Source organism: Lissotriton vulgaris, chromosome 11 (assembly GCF_964263255.1).
Source record: "Lissotriton vulgaris chromosome 11, aLisVul1.2, whole genome shotgun sequence".
Lineage (NCBI taxonomy): Eukaryota > Metazoa > Chordata > Amphibia > Caudata > Salamandridae > Lissotriton > Lissotriton vulgaris.
The window spans coordinates 1,076,256,759-1,076,279,610 of record NC_141699.1 but is presented as its reverse complement, the minus strand read 5'-3'; the positions used below and the strand labels follow the sequence as shown (position 1 = coordinate 1,076,279,610).

Sequence of the window (22,852 nt, the reverse complement as noted above, 5' to 3'; positions counted from 1 at the left end):
TGTTTCGTTATAGTTTAAAACAAAACTGCTAATGATGCCAATGTTGTCTGACATTGTGGGGGTAAATGGCGATCCTTATAGTAATTTCTTCTCCAAAACAATATGATGCGGCCCTGTTTGATGAGGTTTGCTGCCTCTGAGTATTATGATGGAGGTAGCAGAACAGTGGCGCTCAATAAAATCAGCAACCAAGACTCCAAAGTTAAAAGCACTAAGGTAAGGAAATGGTTTATGAAGAACTTTGATACTAGTTAATTTGCACTGCTGAAAATAGACCCCTCACTAAAGCAGCAGGCGTGTGCGGCTGCGAGCTGGGTCCATGTCACAAAGACAACACTTCTTCATTTCTGGATTTTCAACCAACTGCACTAAGCATATGCTGAGACTTTTTGCGATCACCGATGACGGAAAACGTTACATTACAAGTCCCAGCTTGTTTTTTGTCACCTAAAATATGAGACTGAAAAAGCCACCTAGACGACAAGGCGTCAAACTGACATTTTATGACAGTCACATCCTCTTGAAAAGACAAGGTTTCGACAGTTAATATTAGGAATTACTGAGCAAGCATTTAAGACTGCTTACTGAGCAAAGCTCCTCCTAAACTAACTGTTAGGAGGCGCGGCACTGAGACGGGTTAGTGTGATAGCCTTCCGCATTTAATCAGGCTTCCATTATTCATATGACAATACAATGACAGCCATTGGTAATTAATCTACTTTTAAGGGTCAAAGAATAACGTGGTATGCGCTTTTATGAGTACACTTTGTAGTATTTGGGACAAAGTCATCGCTACCACATATTAAAAGGATAATCCAGGTTACTCAGGAGTTTGTTTACAAGAGAAGAAAGAGGCTGAAAGCCAAGCTCCTCCTTAAAAGTCAAATAATGTTGATAAATGATATTTTGAAGCCTATAGAAAAGGTGTAATTACTCCATGTCTCTGGGATATATATACATTTCTCAGCCACTGAAGTATGAAAGGCTCGGGTGGTCCTTCAGGGATTACAATTGGTGTAGGGAGTTGGACGTCCAGCATTCCAGCTCTATCCTTCATCTTTCGCAGGTGGGCAACAAGAGAACCATTTTTGAGGCAATAAGAACATCAGCGCCGTGATATCCTACCTAGGATGATTGTTAGCGCTTTATAAATAAATTAAATACAAAATACAAATACAAATCCCTTATTTAGACGATTTAACAAAAATATCTGTGACCACATCTAAAGCTAAAACTTCATTTTTGAAACACTGTATTTTCCTCGACTAAAATTTAAAAATCCACAAAGCCAAACAAGATAACATTCATAGAATTATGTTTATCAATAGGTTTCAGTGTAGGCACTCCAGTGCTCACAAACCAACCTGGTAGGAACACTTTTCAGTGCATTTCGGTTAGGTTAAAAATTAGCAAGAGGAATTTCCCTATATGGCGGAGTGATGACCTAAATGCTAGAGCATGACAAATAGTGAATTTACATATAGTCCCCGTTGTACTGTACATAGGTTATTACAGACATCACTTAAGACAACATTACACATGACAATGTCAGTTGGATAACTGTGTGACACAGTTCATATCACAAGAGTATACAAGTTCAGGTATGCAATCCTAGCCATCAGTTACGGTGACCTCCCTCCCTCCTATACAGCCCTCCATTTCATCAAAACAGGAGTAGGTGTAGGTCAGCAACTCATGTGAGAGAGGACCAAAGAGGTCAGAAACCAAGGAGGCGTGAATGCAAGCCAAGGTGAGCTAATGGTAAATAAAGCCAAGGTGGAGGGTTCGTGAATACACGGTGAAGGGATCATGAAGCCAAGGTGGAGGAAATCTAAAGCAAAAGTGAAATGATTGTGGGGAAAGCACACTGTGGTTGGCTGCAAAAATGATTTTAACGTTTTAATGTAAGATCAAATCTTGTTGGGCAGTCAAGATACTTGCAGTTCATTCTTGGAAAAAAGATTGCCAGGGATCTGACATCACTTTCAAATTGAGTGATCTAGATATGAAAATCTAACTGATATTTACAGGATGGTTTCATCTGCCTGCAGACTTGCTAAATCCTACAAGTTCAGTTCAACAGGAGCCTCTTAGCAAAATATGCACAAAAGAGAAACTCTGTGGAGCAGAAGACATAAACAGGATGCAAACTTCGTAGATCCTGTTGCAGAAAAGTGATTATAGGAATGATCGTATATTACAACGATATCAAAACCTGCAAACAGTGCAATAGGACAGGAGGCAGAAGTAAACAAGTAGGTAGCCTAATGGAGACTTGGCAGCCCTATCTGATGAGCAATCTTTTCAGGTTTCTTGCACCACCTTTTTCAAATCCAAGCCTCAGAATGTGCCCCCATGTCTACATTGAAGTGTGTGTAGGCAATAGACAAATTTGAACTGCCTTGTTAACAATGGCCTTTGTAAAAAGAAGCACCACGAATCTAGGCTGAACAAATCAGCCTGTTTCTCATAAAACTGAGCATCTTTTCAAAGCGCTAAGAACTTATATGAAGGGAAGTCAATCAATAGACTAAATGCAAGTCAACAAACCATCCAGACACCTCCTTGGACATATCCCATGCAAAAGCAGAACCGTCCGGGCCTTCTCTTACATCACTACCAAAGTGTTGATTGACCTGCCACTGTACGTCAGAACCTCTTTCTCACATCCAGAGTTCCAAAAGAAGCAGACAGCCTGTCTCATTTAATAACCAATCTTGCCCGAGGCAAGGCTCATCTGCACAGCGCCAGGATACCCTGCGGGTCAGTCATAGTGTGATTTACAAATACTCATAACAAGTCTATCTTGAGCTAAGCAATAGCATAAGGCAACTGGTTCAAGTAAAATTGAGGTTCTCGTGGTAAGGAGATGGTTTAACTGGGTCAGAAATACAGAAATAAATTGCCCATAAGAAGCACCAAGGATTTAGGTGATGGGGTAACCTGGACTAGAGGTTAAAATTAGGGTTAACAGCACAATATACATCAAACAATAGCGCACTCTCTGTGCTTCCGATGCTACAACTACCTTATCTTTTGCTATATGAATTAGGTGGGAGTGCATGTACAAAACGTACCGTGCACCAAATCACTTGAAGGGGTTCACTCAGCAAGCTGTGGGTCGATGACAATCATATAGCAAGGGAATGCCGTTAAGTCTAAAATAGGTAGGTTTTTAAGAGCTGATAAAATGCTGATGGGTCACTAAATGAGTAGAGGGATGACCCAGGATGTTTCAGACTTATGCATGCTGGACTTCAAACTTGCAGTCAGCTGTAGAAAAACATTAGAATGCTGTCATAAGAGAGGCCCACACCATACTACTGGGTAGAGTCGGAAACAATGGCTTTGGAGGTGGAGGGTGTGAGAATAAATGCATGGATAGTGAACCCAAGCATAGGTTAGATAGAGCTGTGGATAAATAGATGCCATAACTCACATAAAACAAATTACACTCGTAAATGGTCATATTCAGACATCCAAGTAGACGTAGTTTCCAAAATATTCAATTAAATCATTGGGTTGCCAAACCTATTTCTAAGAAAGAACTAAAGTGTAAACACACTTTTTGGGTGAGTCTGATCTTGCTTACCCCTTTATCTTCCCTTCTGCACAGAAAGTACCTGGTGGCACCCCAGAATGCAGTGGTGTAAATAAGTCCTCTTCAGATACAGTGATGGAAGAGAGTAATCGTAAAATAAGATATTCTTTTGCCACTGTTGGGAAAAAGAGCGCAACACTTTTCCTGGCAAAGGGAGATGGGTGAACAAGTACTTCAGAATCACAAGCAAGATGCAGTTTAGGTCTTATTGTTCCGATTACAAATCCAATCCTAAAACCTGGTGACACCGCAGAAATAGAGTCTTCCAAAACAAGATTATGTGGTTACTACAGTATGTTCTCACTCTAAGGGCATGTCCTGTAATCACCAAGAGAACTAGCAAAAAGTTTTGGAAAGTGGAAGGCAGGGAGATTCTAACAGCAAACTTCATGGGACACAGACTTTCCTCTAAATCATTGCAATGCATACCTGGTGCATACAATGTCAAACACGTTCTACAGGCAGAGGAGATTCGGAAATCTCTCCATCCCCAAACTTACAAGGATTGGCCAGTCTTACTCTATAATGATCAAATTGCATCATGGATTCATCAAAGGGAATAATTTGCACTTCACCGTCTCTTATTTCAGGCCAGTAACGTCCTCAGTAAACAAAGTGAGTCCAGACACAAAGGGAGCCATCCCCAGCTTCTCCATCTACGCTACTCTGATGTGTTAAGATAAAGTTTGACACAAGTGATGTGCCAGATGGAAACGACCTGCTTAGTAACCTTGGTTTACCTTTACTTAACAAGATCATATAAAGTTTGATTACAACAAAACGCTGATATTATTATAAAATTAGTATATACTGAACTTGCTAAAATATATTTCCATTGAGAAACCTCATCTCCTATAAAACAATTCTAGTTCCAAATGTGAGGGACCAATTCTAGGATTTAAATTTGATTCTTGCTTGTGTACCCTTGCTGATAGGGAGAGGGGCGGCAGATACGAGAGAGATACACTCTTGTTGCAGCCCGACTTGTCGTCAAACACAAAGTGGAGTCTGCCTTTGGATTGATCTTTAATGCGCACATAAACCGAGAGCTCAAAAGTGCCATGCAGACAATAGTGGTCATTCAGGCAGACACATTGAGGTGCTCGCCAACTCAGCACATTTAAGGGGTAGTCCTACCCTTTTTCTTAGCAGCGATCTGCAAATGTACACAGATGTTTTAGATTTACATTCTGCCTAAGAAAATATAATTACTTTTGAACTCTAAGCAAACACTGAATGGTTCTTCTTTATTTCAAGCATGAACATCTCCACCCAAGAACATGAAAAAGTGTGGAGGAAGTGAGAGAAAGAAGTCACCCCTTTACTCCTTCCACAGTCCTTCAGGCAAGGAAAGTAAGGGAGAGAACGTTTACGCAAACTGTGAAGCACGGGTAGCTGACAGCAGGCAACTACTCAGTATATTGTTATTGTTTTTTGTTAAGTGCACACATCACCCAGTTGTGTCTCATGGCACTGTTGCGCAATCATCTGAGGATGTTGTCGGCAGATTTAGAGGGGTTTAGAACAGCCAGGTTTTCTGCTCTTTTTTTGAATAGCCTGTGGTCCGTGATGGCTCAGAGGTGTGTCGGGAGCTGGTTCCACAGTATTGGGGCTAAGTAGGAAAAGGATCTGCCACCATTTCTAAAAGTTCGGGCCCTAAAGGGGATCAATAGATGTTGTCCTCCTGACCTGAGATTTTTGTATTGGCCCATTCCAATTGAGTTCTCGTTCAGAACCGCAGAAAGCTACAGGTTTTAGGCAGAAAAGAAAACTAAATAGTACTGAAAAAGGATGTTAGACTGCACCTTTGATTTGCAGGTCTTACTGTAGTGTTCGAACACTTAGTCCTTTTACTATTTTTACTGCAGGCTTATGGCAGTTAGCCTGTGAAGTTATGTAATGTGTTTACGCTTGGTATGGGTCCATGGTTCTGTGTTCCTTCTCCCTGGGTTCCAGCTCAAATTACTTCCGCTGGAGTCGGGAACTGCTGGAGGAAGGAACTAAAAGATGTGGGCTCCTTTGCTTGACTAAAGAAGAATCAACATTTTATAATACTACTCTGTACTCAACTCATCATTTCATCGGCACCACTTCATTTACTTCTCTGCCTAAGAAACATTGTGCAGGGCCCAAAAATTTGAGTCGGGCACGGTCTAATGAGCATCAAAGAAAGAAGGATTGATTTTTTATTTTTTTCCCCAAAAAAATTATTCAACACATCTCTGTAGAGGAGTCCAGGCCAGGAAACCATCTGGGGTGTTTGTCAACCTCTACAAAATGTTCACCATTGGTGATTTTTCCAACATTTGAATCTTTCCTGAAACTGCAGAGGACAAAATCTTTTTCCACTATGATCTCCAACATGCGATGGGCAAGTTCGCCTTTGCATGAGTCAATAGGAGATGATTCCGAAAGCAAAGTGTAGGCTATGGGAGCTGGATCTGGCCTATTCCACACTGCTGGTCATAGCGGACGTTTTCTAAAATGAATATCTTGCTGGGTGTCCAAGAAAACACTGGCTTGGCTTCCGAAAGCAGTTTGTCCTCTAGCAGTATGGTAGCGATACTTTTCAACTGGATTAGCTACAAGGGGCTCAAAATTTGTATTTAGAACAATCAGCATTGGAATTACCTGTGGTTCACAGATCAGAGACATAAATGGAATGATTAGGGAAGACCATTTAGGAGCGAGAGATGGAAATTGAAAGAGCATGGACGCACAAAATCAAATCTAAAAATCAATGAAGACAGGTCTGCTCTCTGATCACACCAAAAAGTGCCCTGCCTGAGCATGGGCCGTCAGAAAAATGAAAAGAAAGGCAAGCACTCAGAGTAGGTATACAGCACTGTCCAAGGATCACAGGAAGGCAGGGGAACTACACTGAGAACAATTGTTAAACGTTTATTATGTAGTGTACACAGGGCTTTGTGTTACATGATGAAAACAGTAAATCAAGTCATGAATCCAATTTCCATTTGTGATCTCATAAATGGTTTATACAGTCGGAGGGCCTCAAGGTGTACCTTGGTTGCACAATTTACAGCGAGTGCATTACACCAAATAATATGAACTACACGTCTTGATAGCGCTGTTTACATAAGGACTCAACCCACTTTCTACTATAATGGCAGGACAGTTATGAAGATGGGGCAGTTGCTGCACAGAAAAAGCGACAAACTGCGCTGTGCAAAGTGCAAGTTCTTGCCATTATCAGGAGGGTGAAGTGCAGATGTGATCACATGAGAGCCTCAGCCAACAGAAACCTGTACTGGGATGGTAAAGTGAATAATTAACACTCCATCGTACAAAAAAGGAATATTACTAAACCATCCATCGTTGGCCGGGCACCTAGACTCAATCGATTTTCAAAGATTTTCCTGAGAGTCGGTGTGGCTTACTACTGATTTATTCTTAAATTCCCAGAAATAAGTCACACCTACTCTTGGGAGAAAGCTTTGTAAATGAGACCCAATGTGGCAATTAAACAAATATGTGTATTTTGGTCATTGGCAGAGAGATAGTTTGAAACAGCATACCGGAGGATCTTGATGTACATATGGAAAGCTCAGGCCTGGAAAGATGGTGTTCTACCGACATGGGCAGAGGTGGAATAGCTACCTAGACATGAGTAATGCTGCAAAGGACTGATTGCTTCAAAGACTAATGTCTAAAGCGGACGAAAAATTTTACATGTCCCTTCACTTCCTGTACCCTTTCTAGGATAGCCCGTTCCAAAAATCAGGGCACCAGGTGCAGTAAGGCGCTTTTTTCACACCAGAATCCTATTCAGAGGAAGTGGCAATTTTAAAAGTTTTGCCAGCGAATGTAAAACATCTTAGAGAGGTTTCAAAATCATATACATGTTCGTTTGCATTTGGGACTAGGTAGAATGTAGCCGACAGGCTTCGATCAATGCTGCACCAAAGAACGCAATAGCACTTTCAATAAAAGCGAAAAAACTGGAGTACAGGGAGAAACCAACATCCCCAAAAATATTCAAGCAATTTTATTTGCACCTCTTTTTCAGAAGATCCCACCCTCAGAAAGTGTAGTTGTGCAATTTTCACTAAACTATCCCCATTTTCTGCTGAAATTCTAATTAGAAGCTCCCGCTCAAAGTCTGCATTAGTATAAACACAGCTTTGCCTGTCAAGGACTCCTGTCTCGCAAAGTTTTTTAATTATTGCTTCATTTGTGTTTTGACCTCACTTTTATTTGCCAGAACAAGAAATATGAGTGGACTTGTCTGCACTCACTATGGGATGACGACTACAGACTAAATATCATTGGCAATTTAAATGTACTACTTAAGAGACAAAGAGATATTTAAGGTGTCAATGTTTTAAGGCTTCAGTTCTTCTTCATATAAATACAGTGCCTTTTAGACAACACCCTCAAAGGATGTTTATAGTCTGAACCTAAGCAGCCTGTGATCCTGGGGCTATGTGAGCAGTGCACACAAACACACACGCATGCAGAAAGTGTGTGCGCTGAGAGCACACCCTCGTGAAGCACTCTTAGGTGTGTACTACCTGAAAACAACGATGCCATGGACACGGACAGTCCGTTCTTAGACATTTGAATCAGGCTAGAGCCATCATTACCATCTGTGTGATACAGTGATGACAACAACACATTTACTTCCGTGGCTGGATGAGAAGCTCAGACAGCAGACTAAGTTTACACAACTGGCATTTTAACAGCACAGGTTAGAACAGTAGAACTGAAACAGACTGGTCAAAACGATTGCCCCACAGACTTTACAATCATCAACTCAGGCCCCTTCACACCAACAGGCACTTCAGTCTCTTAACAGATGCATGCGGTGGTCAAGAGGCTCAAGGCCTCGTGTGAATTAACCCTTTGTTGCAGAAACCTCCAAGCATGGCAGAATTTGCATGAACTGTCAAAGAAAATCCCACCCCACGCATGACTAGCTAATAGCTGCCAAACTGCAGAGGTACATGAATGTGGAAAAGCATTGCAGAACAACCACATACAAACTATGCAGCATTGCACAAATGTGATACAGAGGGCCACCAACATTCTGAAAAAAAGAAAGATGACTTGGTAGAAAAGAAGTTTATCTGAGTGAGAATCTGCCAAATGGGATGAGTAGTTGCGAGGCAAGTGCAGGCCGGCTTTGGAGCTGATGGGAATTCTGGACAGATTGATCCACCTTGAGGCATGCGGTGGCTGCATGTGGAAAGGAATGGATTTGACAGATGGTTTTTACAGAGTAAGAACGGATTTAGGGTCTTGTCATGAAGCTAACATGATTATGAAATGAAACAGAGAGGAGGTGTTGGCTTGATGAATCAATCATAGTGTATGAAGTTGCTCCATAACAGCAGACAGACCACTAGGCTGTTTAACTTCTCTTCGCTTATTTTGTCAGCCAGGGCTCCCTCTCTGTCCATTTCCCATTGGCTCAGTAGAATCCACCAGCAGGGGTACTGTGTCCATATCACTCCATCTCATGGGGTCTGCATCATGTGCTCCCTTCAGAGACAAAAGCAGCGTGTGCACCCTCACCAATCTCAGAGTAGGGTACAGCCGTTGATAGTATAGTGTTGGATAATGTGGTGTGGGATTAACAAGGCTGCCCAAACAGTGTTATGTTCCAAGAGTTCTGCACATTGTGCATGTGGGTCTACATCATCTTTTAAGGGCCCCTCCCCACTTCAAAGGTCCTCACTGAAGGGCTAAAAGCTGAGGGCTCAGGTATATATCAAGAGCAATAGACACAAGCGCTCTCTTTATCGTATAGTCTTCCCCTACTGAAAGAAAAGATAGTCAAATTGTCCCAGCATTTCAAAGGTACATGTTTGGGATGTTGAGTAGCGAAGTCTTTGGATGGACTAAGGATATTGGGAAGACACAGGTATTTCAAGGGCAGCTGTAGAACATTTCTCTTTATCTCAAACTCTCAGCACAAAACGTAAAAACGTACCATCTACTTACAAAGAACACCCAGCTATTTTGCATTAATTCTCCGAATAGACTGGTGCTTTTACTTGGAGTTCAATTTCCTTCAAGAACTAAATTCGAAATATCCAAAAGTATAGGACGACAATATAAAGAACTGAAAAAGGCCTTTACCTTTGATCTCGTATTCATCCACATCATCTGCTGATCCAGAATCCGACAACCGCATTGAGTCACGGGAACTGAACTGAGAGCCACTGTCTGTAGCCATGCAGTCTACAAAAAAATTCAACACACAAAATAACTATCAATACATCCGGGATGCACACTATTACGATTTAAGGTATCGGGAGCTGTGAGGAGTAAGGTGGCATTTCATATTACCCTCCTACCTCTGTACTAGCCCTATGTGAAGGTAGACAAGGTGCTCGTATCACAGCGTGCCTCAATGGCTGCATGCTTAGCCTGAATGTGTGAAAGGAGACGGACATCGGCAAACATGAGATATGGAAGGAACGTAGGAGTGTGAATGCTCACAGTGGATTTCTCAATGGCAGTACACTGCATTGGTGATCCACGGAGAGAATCCTGTGTATTTACACGTGAAGCCTATTCCTGTGGATTTGAGGTAATCAGTGGTTAGTATCAGTTATCTGCGACGGGTACATATGTTTAACACTTGTGCTCTAAGATAACCACTACAGATGTACGCTAACTGGATAATGAAGTTTGCTCCCTTTGAGCACTTGACTCTTCAGGAACAGTTGGCCAAAGACATCATTTGATGAAAGTGGAATAAACATTTAATTGTAGGTAGATGAAGAGTTGTTAAAACTAAGACTTGTACAAAACAAGCATTTGCAATGCAATAGGTCTCGCATTATTTAAGTTTGAGCTATTAGCATTGTAAATGGCAATGTTTTCATTTATGCGTTATTGTTTTTTTCTTTGCATAAAAAGGTACATATAAAATATCTCTTTCTTACACACACACTGCTGTCTCTCTCGCACACCATGCTCTCTGTAGAACACACACACTGCTGTCTCTCACACTGCTGTCTCTCAAATTATGCAAATTAGTTTACACCCCACCACTGTCAAATGTCACCAGCCGCCCCTAGTATTACCCCAGATGCAACCTGTCATAAAGTGGTGTGAGCTGTTGAATGTGACTTTAGTGTGTTCAGCAAAATGTGGGAATATAGACTGGGCATTTTTCATTTTTCCAAATGTGTGCTTTCACAACCAGTATTCATTGCTTCGTTATTAGCTGCATAAAACAGAATAAGCTCAATGGAAAAACATTGCATATCCTGAAAATCTGAAGATACAAGCTGACAAGCCCTCTCTATACTCGGCATTGCTGTTATGTGTATTAAGGTGAACAGCCTCCCTCTGCGTGGCCTGTCCTTGCACTGCTGCCTGCTAGCCTACTTCCAGAGAAGCTTCTGAAACGCCCCATTTCTCCTGTTCGCGCTTTTAATTATTAAAGGCTAATTTATACATAATTTATGAATGTGACTGCCTGAGGCGGAGACGCGGGGCTCTAATTAAGAGAGACCAGGGTTCAGCGAGCAGTCGCGTTTAAAAAGGTCACTTTACATCGCATCTCGTTTCTTTGTAACACAAGATTTCTTTCTTTGCCTCAAAGTGAAGCTTTGCTTTTCGTGCCAGTGCTTTCAGACGACCCCCAGAGAGCAAACCCAGTCTCGGCCTTTCACGTTTTTACCTGACTGGAGGCCCAGCCCCAGCGCAGATTGGGTGACATCCTGGAAGAAAACCAATGATTTAACCGTCTTTGCAGGATGTTCCTGCCAACCTGCAGGAGGATACAAATTATAAAACGAGGCCTGGTGCCGCGAGAAGAGTTTTGAGGATAGTGCCAGGAAAGAACGCTTGCACTGTGACAAGCACGTCAAAGTAACCTTTACTAAGGGGAAGCAGATGTGGGTGTGCTCTGGTTAGTATTGTTTCCCAGTTGAGCGTTTAGTCTCATTTTTTCCATGCACCCACTCTACCCGCAGTCGTCCTTCAGCCAGGGGATAGAAGCATTGAGGAATTCTGCAGGAGTTTCCGCGCTGGTGTTTGTTTCATCTGCATGCCTTCTGGTTTCTGCCGGCTGTGGTTGGTACTTAAGAGGCCCAGTGACCTGTGTATTCAAAACCCGGAAGCTGTGCGTGTACTACCTTAGGGGCGAGGCAGCTGTGACGCGAGATTGTTAAGTTTTTTTTCTCTGTCATTGAAATGTTCACTTTATGACTGAAAGGTACTGTGAAAGTAAACCCACGAGGGCTCCATTCACAATGCCGTTTACGTGTGAACGGCCAATTTTTATGCGCAGGTAGCATTTTACGAGTGGAAAACTACTTAGTTTGACCATTGAAAAAGCGTTTCACTCTTGTACAGTATACAACGATTAATTAACAAATTATTTTTTTCTGTGTAGCATACTCTCCACCGGAGTCAAGCGGTGCATAACTGCACTGCCCTGAAAGTTTGAGCGCATCCGAGAAGCATACAGGCCAACATTTTACAATTGAAAGTGGAAGATTGGGGGGAAAATCGGGAAATGCATTTTCTCCATTGACATACATTACGTCGGAAAGTAATTTCGGGATTTAAAAAATTGGAAGACGCCGGCCTCCATCGGGTAGGTTGGCGTTTATAGATAAAGTCCTTGTTTTACAGAAATTTGAAAGTTTTGTACACGGTTTCTAACCATGGAAACCGTTGCCTATACGTTTACTTCTGACCGACGCAGTCATAATCCTCCGTTTTCAACATAGCAATGGGAAAGGAAGTCTTACAAAACTGGTGGACGTGCATGGCAACGGTTTATACACAAGGAAAAACACTTTTTCGCCAGTATGTACACATGTGCAAACCTTTGTGAGTCCAGATAAAAACAAGATTTCAGATTGCTTTGTGTAATTATGAGTGATATTTCAACCGACCTTCCATTATAAACAAGTCCCGCGGCGACCCGGAAGCTCTTGGCCGGCCGACCAATCCGGTCGCGGCCGACCGTAAGTCCCGCCTCCCGAGGTCCGCGAGCTGCCGGCGCATGGAGCGCCTTGCCGGTCCGAATCAGCCCGGGTCCCCAGAAGGGGGCCAGGGAGAAGGAGGAGTTTGGCGCCTGTTGCGGGGCTCCTCGGACCTGAGGGAGCCCCGATCGTGAAGAGGAGATGAGACGCGACGCGCCGCGCCGTGAGGAGCGGAGCGCGAGAGGAGCCCGCCGGAGGAGCGCAGTCGGTGAGTGGGGCCCAGGGCTGAAGTGAAGTGCGTGCGTGCCTGTGTGTATGCCTGGGAGGGGTGGGGGAGGGGGAGTGTGTGCGCGCGTGTGTGCGCGAAGGAATGTGTGTGCGCATGCGTGACTGTGTGATTGAGAGAGAATGCGAGGTAGGGGATAGTGTGCCTGTATGTGTGCCTGTATGTGTGTCGTATGCCTGCGTGTGCATGCGCGCGCCTGTCTGTGTATGTGTGCGTGCATGCAGAGGGGTGGGGGCTGCCTGTGTGTGTGCAAGGGATTTGATTCGCGCATGCGCAGCTACCAGACGCTCGCTCCCGAGGTGAAATCTGACCTCGTCAAAGCGCGCGTCTGGTAGCTGTCCACATTCCTAAATACGGGCCACAAAAGGTCTGAAGCAGACACTCTCAATGCTCACGCATTGAGAGTAAGGTCTGCTCGACCTAAATAATTTGGTCTCGGATTTATTCTTTGAGTGTGTGTCTCATTTATTGCCTTATGAGTACAACAAATGCCATGCACTACCCTATGAGAAGCTTAATTGCTTGCCCATACTACCACAAAAGAGAGCGTTAGTATTATCTACTTTTGCCTCTGTAAACCAATTGGGGACTCACTGGACTCTCTGCATAGTGTTCTTCATTTTAATACGCTATTTAGAAAGACCGCTTCCTACATGCTTCCTCTTCTCCTTTAGACTGTAGTTAGTTGTTCTAAAATTAAGTAGTTACCCAGAACTTTTCAGAAGCATAATGCATTCTACCTTTTCAAATTGCACAACCTCAAATGTAAGCCCCAACTTCCCAAAAACAACTATAGTTCAAAAACTGGAATACTGTTCCTACTCCTATCATTCCAGCCAACAGACATGTATAACCAAGTGTAGGCAATGCCAGTTTAAGATACATTTTATCAATGACTACTGGACTGCTCCTGGCGAACTCTCTCTACTGGGTTTTAACGGGCTCTTTTGATCTATAAAATGGCAAGGAGTGCCTAACTGCGAGAGGAACTGAAAGAAATTACTAAACAAAGATTTTGAAACACAGCCCATTCAATCTGACAGCGATTCCAGTTATCAGCTGACATGATCACATTTTCTACCAAGTCACTAAAATTCACTCTTCTGTCGCTATTTGAGTATTGCAGGTGATGATCATTTTGCAAAAGTCTGAGCGCAAACACCGAGATGACGAAAGGTATACTAATCACATACAATTGCACTGCCATCCATCTGGGCTATGTTGCTATCACACATTAATTACATTTTGGATGGTCACAAGGGCATTTAATTTTCGATAGCTTGCTCTCAGATTTTAATCATGCTCGCCCTAATGGTTAGATTGTGTTGCAAATACAGGCAGGTAAGTTTCCATAACAACTCATACAAAAAGAGGAACCAGAGCTGAAAGTGACCATCAGGATTACAGCCAGCATTGAGGTCCTGGAGAAGACTATCACCACTCTGTATAAGAAGGTGAACTGAGGCAAGGCATACACCACTTAATCTAAGAGAACCGCAACAGAGCTGCTTGGAGCTTTCCCAAGAAACCACTTAAATCACCCAATGGTGAAGTATAATTTCCTGCTGCTGGTGTTTGTAAAGACATTCCTGGGAAGGCCAAGTCTAGCAATTCTGTACATCTTTTTTCAGACTAAAATACACTAAAATAAATTAAAATAAATATTGCTAGGTTCACCAAGACGATCAACTTTATCTGCACTGTATGGAACCAAGGTTGCTTTTTTCCTCCATGATTGTTTTTCAGGAAGAGGTGACTTTAAAGGTGACTGTACCTCCGGGTGTATGCTGGCAACAAAGCTAATAGCTGTGCCAGCTTCAAGGATCAACGCTTTCCCCGAGCAAGGGGTGACGATTTTAGGAATCAACTTGTCTCAGTCAGGAATCTGTTAGTGGGACTTCTGTTGAAGATTTTTCTCAACTGAAGAAGCCTTCCCAGACCTAATGGCTAAAGTATTGTTGCTAACCTCCCTCCTTCAAAGGGGAGGGCCGAGAAATACCTTTGCTCTCTTGGACATCGCTTTTGGGTTTTATGGTTTGCCTTCACAGCCCAGCTGACGCCAGACAATTATGTGAGAACACCAACATGTGGGAGCCATATCTGTATCTACATGTCGAGGGGCACTATGAAAACTGTCTCTACATCCTTCTTGTTTTCCTGCTGCAAAGGGCTTAGTAGAGACCTGAAGATGCCATTTTCTGATATAACTTTGAGAGAGAGCGAGACCTACATCTACTCTGGATGGTCTGCTTTACCTGATGAAGAACTTGCTTGTGGCAGCTGCTTGCATGAGTACAGTCTCGTGTTTACAGGGAGCTGCTATCCACTGGACGATTCCCAGGTGTCTGGAAATACCTAACTCCTTGGGTGGACTCGAACAAATTGTGAGGGAAGAGTTGGTCTGTTATGTACTTATAAATGCACGATCTATGTGCAAGAACGCTCAACATATATACGACCTCATTACTGAAATGGATCTCGACTGCCTAATGGTAACTGAGACGTGGCTCAAAGACTGGACCAATCCCGATATAGTTAATGCCCTCCCCTCGGGCTTTCTAATTCAGAGACTGGACCGACCTCAGCAACGTGGAGGAGGATTAGCCCTAATTTATCGTGACTCCTTTAAATGCACCACTGTGGAAATATCTGAGATAAAGGAAGCTGAATGCCTCAGTTTCAGTCTGCAAGCCCATGACTCTTTCACTTTTTCCGGTTTATTAATATATCGACCCCCCGGACAAGCTACCCGCTTCTTGGACAGCTTTGGGGAAGCTCTCGCTAACCTAATCCTACGCTCGGCCAATTTCACTCTACTAGGAGATATAAATATACATTTGGATAACCCCAATGACCCCAACACTGTCTATTTTAAAGACATATTGACCATACTAGGCTTGACGATTTTAACTCAGGAGCCTACTCATAATGCCGGGCATATATTAGATTGCATATGCTCGAATATCAATACATTAACTGTCGATCTTCCTCTGACCCAAACATGGTCAGACCATAAACTTATGAGTTTTAATCTAAAAATAGACAACAATAAAGAAATTAAGTCCATTCCCACCACCACAAATCCCACCCCCTGCTGGAAAAAAATCATCGAGCACCCGGAACTAATGAACTGGGTACAGACAGCAAAACCAACACCTGTGGGAAATGTGTGCACTGATTACGCAAACTATAACAACTGGGTGAAAGCCATTGGGGAAAAACTGACAACAGGAGGAGCCAAATCTAACAAAATACAAAGGAAAAAGTCCGCTCCCTGGTACACTAAATCCCTAAAAGCCACGTTAAGAGAAGTGAAACTCCTGGAAAGAAAATGGCGACGCCATAATAAAAAGGAAGATAGGGAAAACTATAAAAATGTTAGGAAGAATTACCATACCTCGATCAAGTTGGCGAAAACTAACTATTACACCAACTTGATAGAATCGACCAACAACAATCAAAAACAAATATTCCAAATAGTCAATGGCTTCAGAAAACCCAAAATACTATCACAGGAAATTCCACCATCCCAAGCCCTCTGCGACAAAATAGCGGAATATTTCGAACAGAAAATTACAAACTTTACAAAAGAGTTTCCACAGATCAGTCAACCAGCATTAAACACAGATGACCCTACCATCCTAACAGACTCACCTTGTACTACCACATGGGATAATTTTACTTTGATTAATTCAACCGAGTCTGCTCAAGCTATCTCTAAATTGAACTCAGGCTCCCCTCTTAATCCCTGCCCACCCCTACTGCTCAAGGCTATAAAAGATGAGGTCAACCCAATTATAAACTCAATCCTGAACTCCTCCCTACAAACAGGAGACATCCCCGCATGCTGGAAGGTCGCGGTAGTCAAACCCCTTCAGAAAAAAACTATTCAGGACCCTACGACACTCTCAAACCTCCGACCCATATCACTTCTTCCAGCACTATGCAAACTCACAGAGACATGTGTAAACAAACAACTCACTGCGTATCTAGAGAACAACAATTTGCTACATCCCAATCAAGCAGGTTTTCGCTCTCACCATTCAACTGAATCCGCCCTAATTTTCTCAACGGAAACTATCAGGGCCGCTCTGGATCAGGGCAAAAGAGCCGTCCTGATCCTACTGGATCTGTCTGCGGCATTCGACACGGTGTCCCATGATATTCTACTTCATCGCCTGAGTAGCGCAGGCATAGGGGGCACCGTGTTGAAATGGTTCACCAACTTCCTCAGACAAAGAAAACAGACTGTTCTCCTAGGTCCACATTACTCTGAGGCAAGAGAAGTTCAATCTGGGGTACCTCAGGGCTCTAGCTTAAGCCCCATATTGTTTAACCTATATATGGTCCCCCTAATGAAACTTATCTCCTCTTTTGCTATCAGCTCAATAGCCTATGCCGATGATACTCAACTAGTTGTAATCCTAGATGAGGACGCGGCAATTGCTGAACGTTCCCTCAGAGACTGTCTGAAGGCCACTTTCGAGTGGATGAACACAAACCACCTGAGATGCAACACTGCAAAGACGGAAATTCTACCCTTTGGGAAAAATAATCTGTTTTCTCCCCAAACCTGCTGGCCACCTAATGCTGAAGCCCCGCCGAGTACCATAAAGAGTGCCCGAAATTTAGGAATTAAAATTGACGAGGCACTATCCTTCAAGCAACAGACCAGTGAAGTGGCTGGCTCCTGTTTTAATATCATCAAAAGCCTTCGGAAATTCTTTGACTTCCTCCCCCTACCAGCAAGGAAAACGGTAGCAGTGGCATTGATTACATCTAGGTTGGACTATTGTAACGGACTGTATGTGGGTGCCAATAAGGCCCTCCTACATAAGCTGCAGATGGTGCAAAATACTGCAGCAAGGCTGGTGCTAAAAATGCCAAGAAAATCCTCAGCATCCGCAGCACTTGATACCCTCCACTGGCTCCCTATCCAAAAGAGAATCCTATTCAAACTATTGACCATCTCTTTCAGAGCATTCCATAAAAGAGGCCCTACCTACCTGACTAACAAATTTAATCGCTACCACCCCGGACGTCAACTAAGATCTGCTACGGCCAACCTAATGACTATTCCAAAGTTTCGATTGGCCACTAGAGGGGGAAAGTCCCTGGCGGTCAAAGGCTCGAGAGCCTGGAACACACTTCCACCTCAAATTCGTGAAATCTCCTGTGAGAGCAAATTCAGGAAAGCCATTAAAACCTGGATTTATAACCTAACTGCCACCACCTGCAAAACCCTGGTCTAATATCTACTTTAAGGGCTATTACATCTCCCTTCTGCCTACGATCCACACAAATTGAACCAAGCGCCAAGATGCTCCTCGGAGCGATAGAGCGCTATATAAAACCCCCTCAAACATAAACATAAACATACTGCTGGGCGGGAGTGCTTTTCTGCAACTGAGTGAAGGTAATGGGAGAGTGTTGTTAACTAAGACCAGGAGAGGCTAAAGTACTATGACCTCTCGTAAAGGTCACTTGAAGAAAACTAATTTACATTTGCAGAACTTCCCTCCTGTTCTGTTGCACTGAAGCTACCTACTTGTTTAATCTGGGGTAAAGCAGACGAGCAAAGGTTGCACCTTGCCAGATATCCACCCATCTGTGTCCTGCATATGAAATTTTGTTGATGGAAGTCGTATTCAAGCTGATGACATTCAGTCCTTGACAAACACAGCTTTCAGGTGGGTCCTACGGAAGGTTTTGAGGGCACAAATATGTTTCTGAAAGCAAACATAGAAGATCTAACTGATAAGAAGCAACATCTCCGAGTTGGCTGATGCACTTGCAGTTCTGCCTTAATTCTGACTAAGCAAGTGTTTCAGCTGTTTTCAGATGGAATTTTACTGCCGATATATTTCCTTTTTGTTGAACATTTTAACCCATTATCCAGTTCTCTCATTTTGTATGTTTAAATGTACATAGTTAAACTTTGTGTGGTCATTGCTAAATCTTAATATCCTATTATATAGATGCATGGATGGTTGTCATAGACACGATCTACACACGATATCTAGAAGGCTTGCGTTGTCACTGTGATCAGCTACCGAAGGTGAGCCAGAAATCATTCAATGAAACAGGCTTAACTCTTCCTGTCCATATGTTTGGTACTGTGAGACGTCAGTCAAAGCTCAAGATTCCCCTAGCGCCCACATCTTGAGAGGGGGGTCTTCTACAATCATCAACAGTTCTTATTAAGGAATTAAAGGACACTGGTCTGTCTCTAGAGGACTCAGCAGTCCAGGTGAAGAAAGTAATGTAATGAAACTCAGCAAGTCCCATGAGTATCGTTATAGTTGCCATGATTTTGACAAGTATCTGTGAGGTCAATTCGAAATGCCGTTTACCAGAATTAGTAATGTGATCCCCCAATCAGAAATGCAAGACACTTTCTATAGACTTTTGTTCGGCAAACAGTGCGCTCCCAGAAGTAACATTAACTCTCAACAATAAGCAGTGTGGTGGCATTCAGCCTGTCAGCGGGAAACTACAGTGGAACTGAGTGGAGTGGTCCTGCAGCCCCAAAAAGATGATCAATGATTTAGTTCTGAATATTCACTGATGAGCTAGAGAACCATCAGCCAGGCTTGCCCCCTCTGGCACAATTTAGCATAAATTACTCTGGCCGAAAGCCTGCATGCTCCATGATGATTTAAAGGCAAGCCATATTGAGAAGCCTTTTAGTTGAATGACTTGCAAATGGAGCCACTTCTTTGCTATTTAAATATGCCTGATGCCACACCCACATATATATATATATATATATATATATATATATATATATATATATATATATATATATATATATATTTGACAAGGATACAAAACTTAAAAAGATCTGAAATTAACTGCCATCCGAACCGAATGAAATAAATGGCAAAGTGCTTGGGAACAAACCGCTGTAAACATATTGCTCCAAACTCATCCACTAAAGTATCCTTCCAGCCACTACCCTATGCAGTCACCGTAAATCAGGAAAAACAATCTACTCAGCTTGATTGAACTCTAAACAATATTGCTGAACTCTAAACAATATTGCTGAACTCTAAACAATATTGCTGAACTCTAAACAATATTGCTGAACTCTAAACAATATTGCTGAACTCTAAACAATTTGAAGTACAACCAAAATCAACGGCAACATTGATTCATTGGCAAAGCAGAATCCAAGAACTCTAAGGGCTGCCGAGCTTCAGAAAGTGGTAGAGGACCATGTAAATGGTAGTAAAGCTTACAGAAAAGCAGGAAGCAGAACGAGTAGCATAAAAAGAAAAAATACCCATCTAGAGGATAAACTGCACAATGAGAAATATGAAAATCTGTGATAGATCTCAGCTGCCCTGCTTGAAAATGTTGTGATGCTATGCAACTATTTTATCTCACTGAGCCACCTGTTTCTCCATTATCACATAATGGAGCACCTTCAAATACATTAAATCATGACGTGTACCAAACAAAATATGCTTGTCTTTGATTTATTAGAGTATAATGTTGCTCCGTGCATAATGCGAATGTAGGCTATATATAGTTAATATGTGACGCTGACTTCCCTCTTAGTCAACTAATGGCATTGACTTCAGGGCCAGGGGCAGGAATGCTTCTAGGTATATGCTTAAAAATGATCATTTATAAAAAATATCTCTAAAGGTGGAGATAAAAATGATACATATTTAGGTGAAAGGCTTCTATGGGTTAAACAAATACACTGCATTGAATGTTGAAGACAATGTGTCATATTTTTCAAAAGAGAGCGAATTCCCCATCCCCAGCCTCAAGCGAGCCGTGACCCGGTGTTACAAAACTCACAAGCCGAGCTTTCCGCAGAACAGTTTAATGGTTCTTCCTCAAGGCCAGGCTGAGGCAGGCACTCGATGCATGGCATCGCCGAGCTCTCCCTCAACTGTCAGAGTGCCTTTGAAAACACTCCTTTTGAACACGCGGGAAACGGAACCGAGAGGAAACAAATGCCTGGACTCGACATAGAGAGAGGCAAGTATGCGAGCAGAATAGACCTCTCTTTCAAGCGCAGAAGCTGTCTCGTGAACAATGCCAGCATTAAAAAATGGACCTATATTTTATTTAAGATTCCGTGCCTTTGTTTTGCTTGTAACACCTGTATGTGTGGGTATATGTGCGTCCATGCCATTTATATTTGAGTGCACCGATTAATCGGGCCGCAGGGAGGTTACACAGCTGTTAAAACTATATTTAAAATTAACTGTACTTCAAAATCACGTAACTGTACTTCCAGCAAACTGCATGTTAAACAAAGGCAGCATCCTGCGAGAGGTCTGTGCGTCCGCCACAGTGGAACACAAGCCGTGAGCGTGCACTCTCCCGAACTTCCGGTCTCGGGATGTGCACGCTCACGGCAGTCGTGGGGCGGGACTTCCGTCTTTTGGAGAAGCCCGCGCCCACTCTCACAAAGTGGATGGTAGCAGAAGTCAGGAGAGGCGGCTCAGGCGGTAAGTGGGGCTTGGGGGGCTTGGCACCTGTGTGTCAGCGTGTGTGTATGCAGTGTGTGTGTGTGCGCGTGCGTGTATGCAGTGTGTGTGTGCGCGTGTGACTGGAGAGGCATGGCTGACCCTGGCAATCGACTTCTGGTGATGTGCACGGCTCGGGGGGGCGGGGCATGCGCGTCCACGCTGTGAAATCGCCGCGCGTGCCCCTGCCAACGTCCCTTGAGAGCAGACTTAATCACAATAGGTCTCGAGCGAGACCTAAAAATGGAAGTTGCAAAAATATTCTGTGAGCACTAAGGACAAAGTTAACCTATAGGAAGTTTTCAAGAATTCTCTAAAAACTTTTGCAGGTTTACTACAGACTGTTCATATTTTGGCCGTCAATGGAGCAGAGGTTCCAGACAGAGAGGAAAATATATTGAGATGAGTTATCTGATCGCTGCACTGCTGCCTCTACAATTCTACTTGCAAAACTGGAAAACTTAAAAGGGTTGCTGCCCTTGCACATGGGGTACCTACCAGGCAGACCCAAAAGTCAGTAAGCCCCAACACCCACGCCCTGGCAAAGTCTTACAGTGCTCAGTTACAAAAAGGCAAGCTCAAAAAGAGTGAAGTCTGGCTTAGAGGTAAACCGTGTTTTGGCAGCCCATATCCTCGGGGGCACAGTTCTGGGCTGAGACACCTCACAAGTCTTCATTTTCACACAGGTTGGCTGCAGTCAAGGTTTTTGTTTAGTGAAGGCACTCATTGGTCCCTGTGAGTGCACGAGTTACTGAAAAGTGGAGTTCAGGGAAGTCACCAGCTCAAACTTTAAATGGAAGTGTCTCTCTAGAACCAGAAGGGTTAGAAATATTGATCCCAACAGGTCAGCACGGCACGGAGCATATGCCACAATATGACTATTCTGGCCAAATCCCTATTGTTATATTCCTCAGCTTGTAAATAAATGACAATGGGTTTAAATTAAAAAAAAAACATTAATACAGGGCACAGTGCAGTACGGTCTTAAATGCAGGTTTCTATTTTTTTAGACATCAAATCACGCACACCTTCATGCTCTGGCCGCAATGGCCTGGAATTCATTTCTGCACCTATTGTTAGAAACTACTGAACTGCCTTTCTGTGCAGTTTTTAAAGGTGTGCCTGTAGTGGTCTATCAAACACTTAAAACTGTAAGTCAAGATGTCTCTGGTTACCACTGCCAAAGACTCCCTGTAGATGGTGAGGAGAGGGAATCACGTGAACAGCGCCCGGTGAGGTCTTTTGGTGACCACACATTCCACCTTACATGTTGTAGAAAAACAGACTCAATCTGAATATAAGGTTCCTATGTTACAGGAAGCAGTTCATCTGTTCTTTCTGTGTTTGACAGCTACCATTTCAAAACCCTCAAAAAACAGGGTAGATGTTCTGCTGTCATTTGCCAAAGCCAGAGTGGTCTCAAAATCAAATACCTTAACCCATCTATGTGTTTTTTGTCAAATGAAAAGATCAGTATTTCAGATCATACAGAATTCCTTTTTAGGCAGAAACTGCAGTGCAGCTTTAATAGATATCCCTTGGAATTGAAGGTACCTTTCAAGCT

General features: G+C 43.0%; 1 protein-coding gene across 4 annotated transcripts in view; it reads right to left on the bottom strand.

Annotated features, from left to right (window-relative positions):
* The window catches only part of RUBCN (rubicon autophagy regulator), a 198,151-nt gene that overhangs the window by 38,959 nt on the left and 136,340 nt on the right, over window positions 1-22,852 (bottom strand). For 2 of the 4 annotated variants that reach the window (XM_086944541.1, XM_086944540.1), the window contains 2 exons: window positions 9,704-9,805; window positions 8,134-8,208 (listed from right to left, as the gene is read on the bottom strand). In XM_086944541.1, the coding sequence (XP_086800667.1) occupies window positions 8,134-8,208; window positions 9,704-9,805 (177 nt within the window). The remainder of the gene's footprint in view (window positions 1-8,133; window positions 8,209-9,703; window positions 9,806-22,852) is intronic. The other 2 variants (XM_086944543.1, XM_086944542.1) reach the window with 1 other exon arrangement.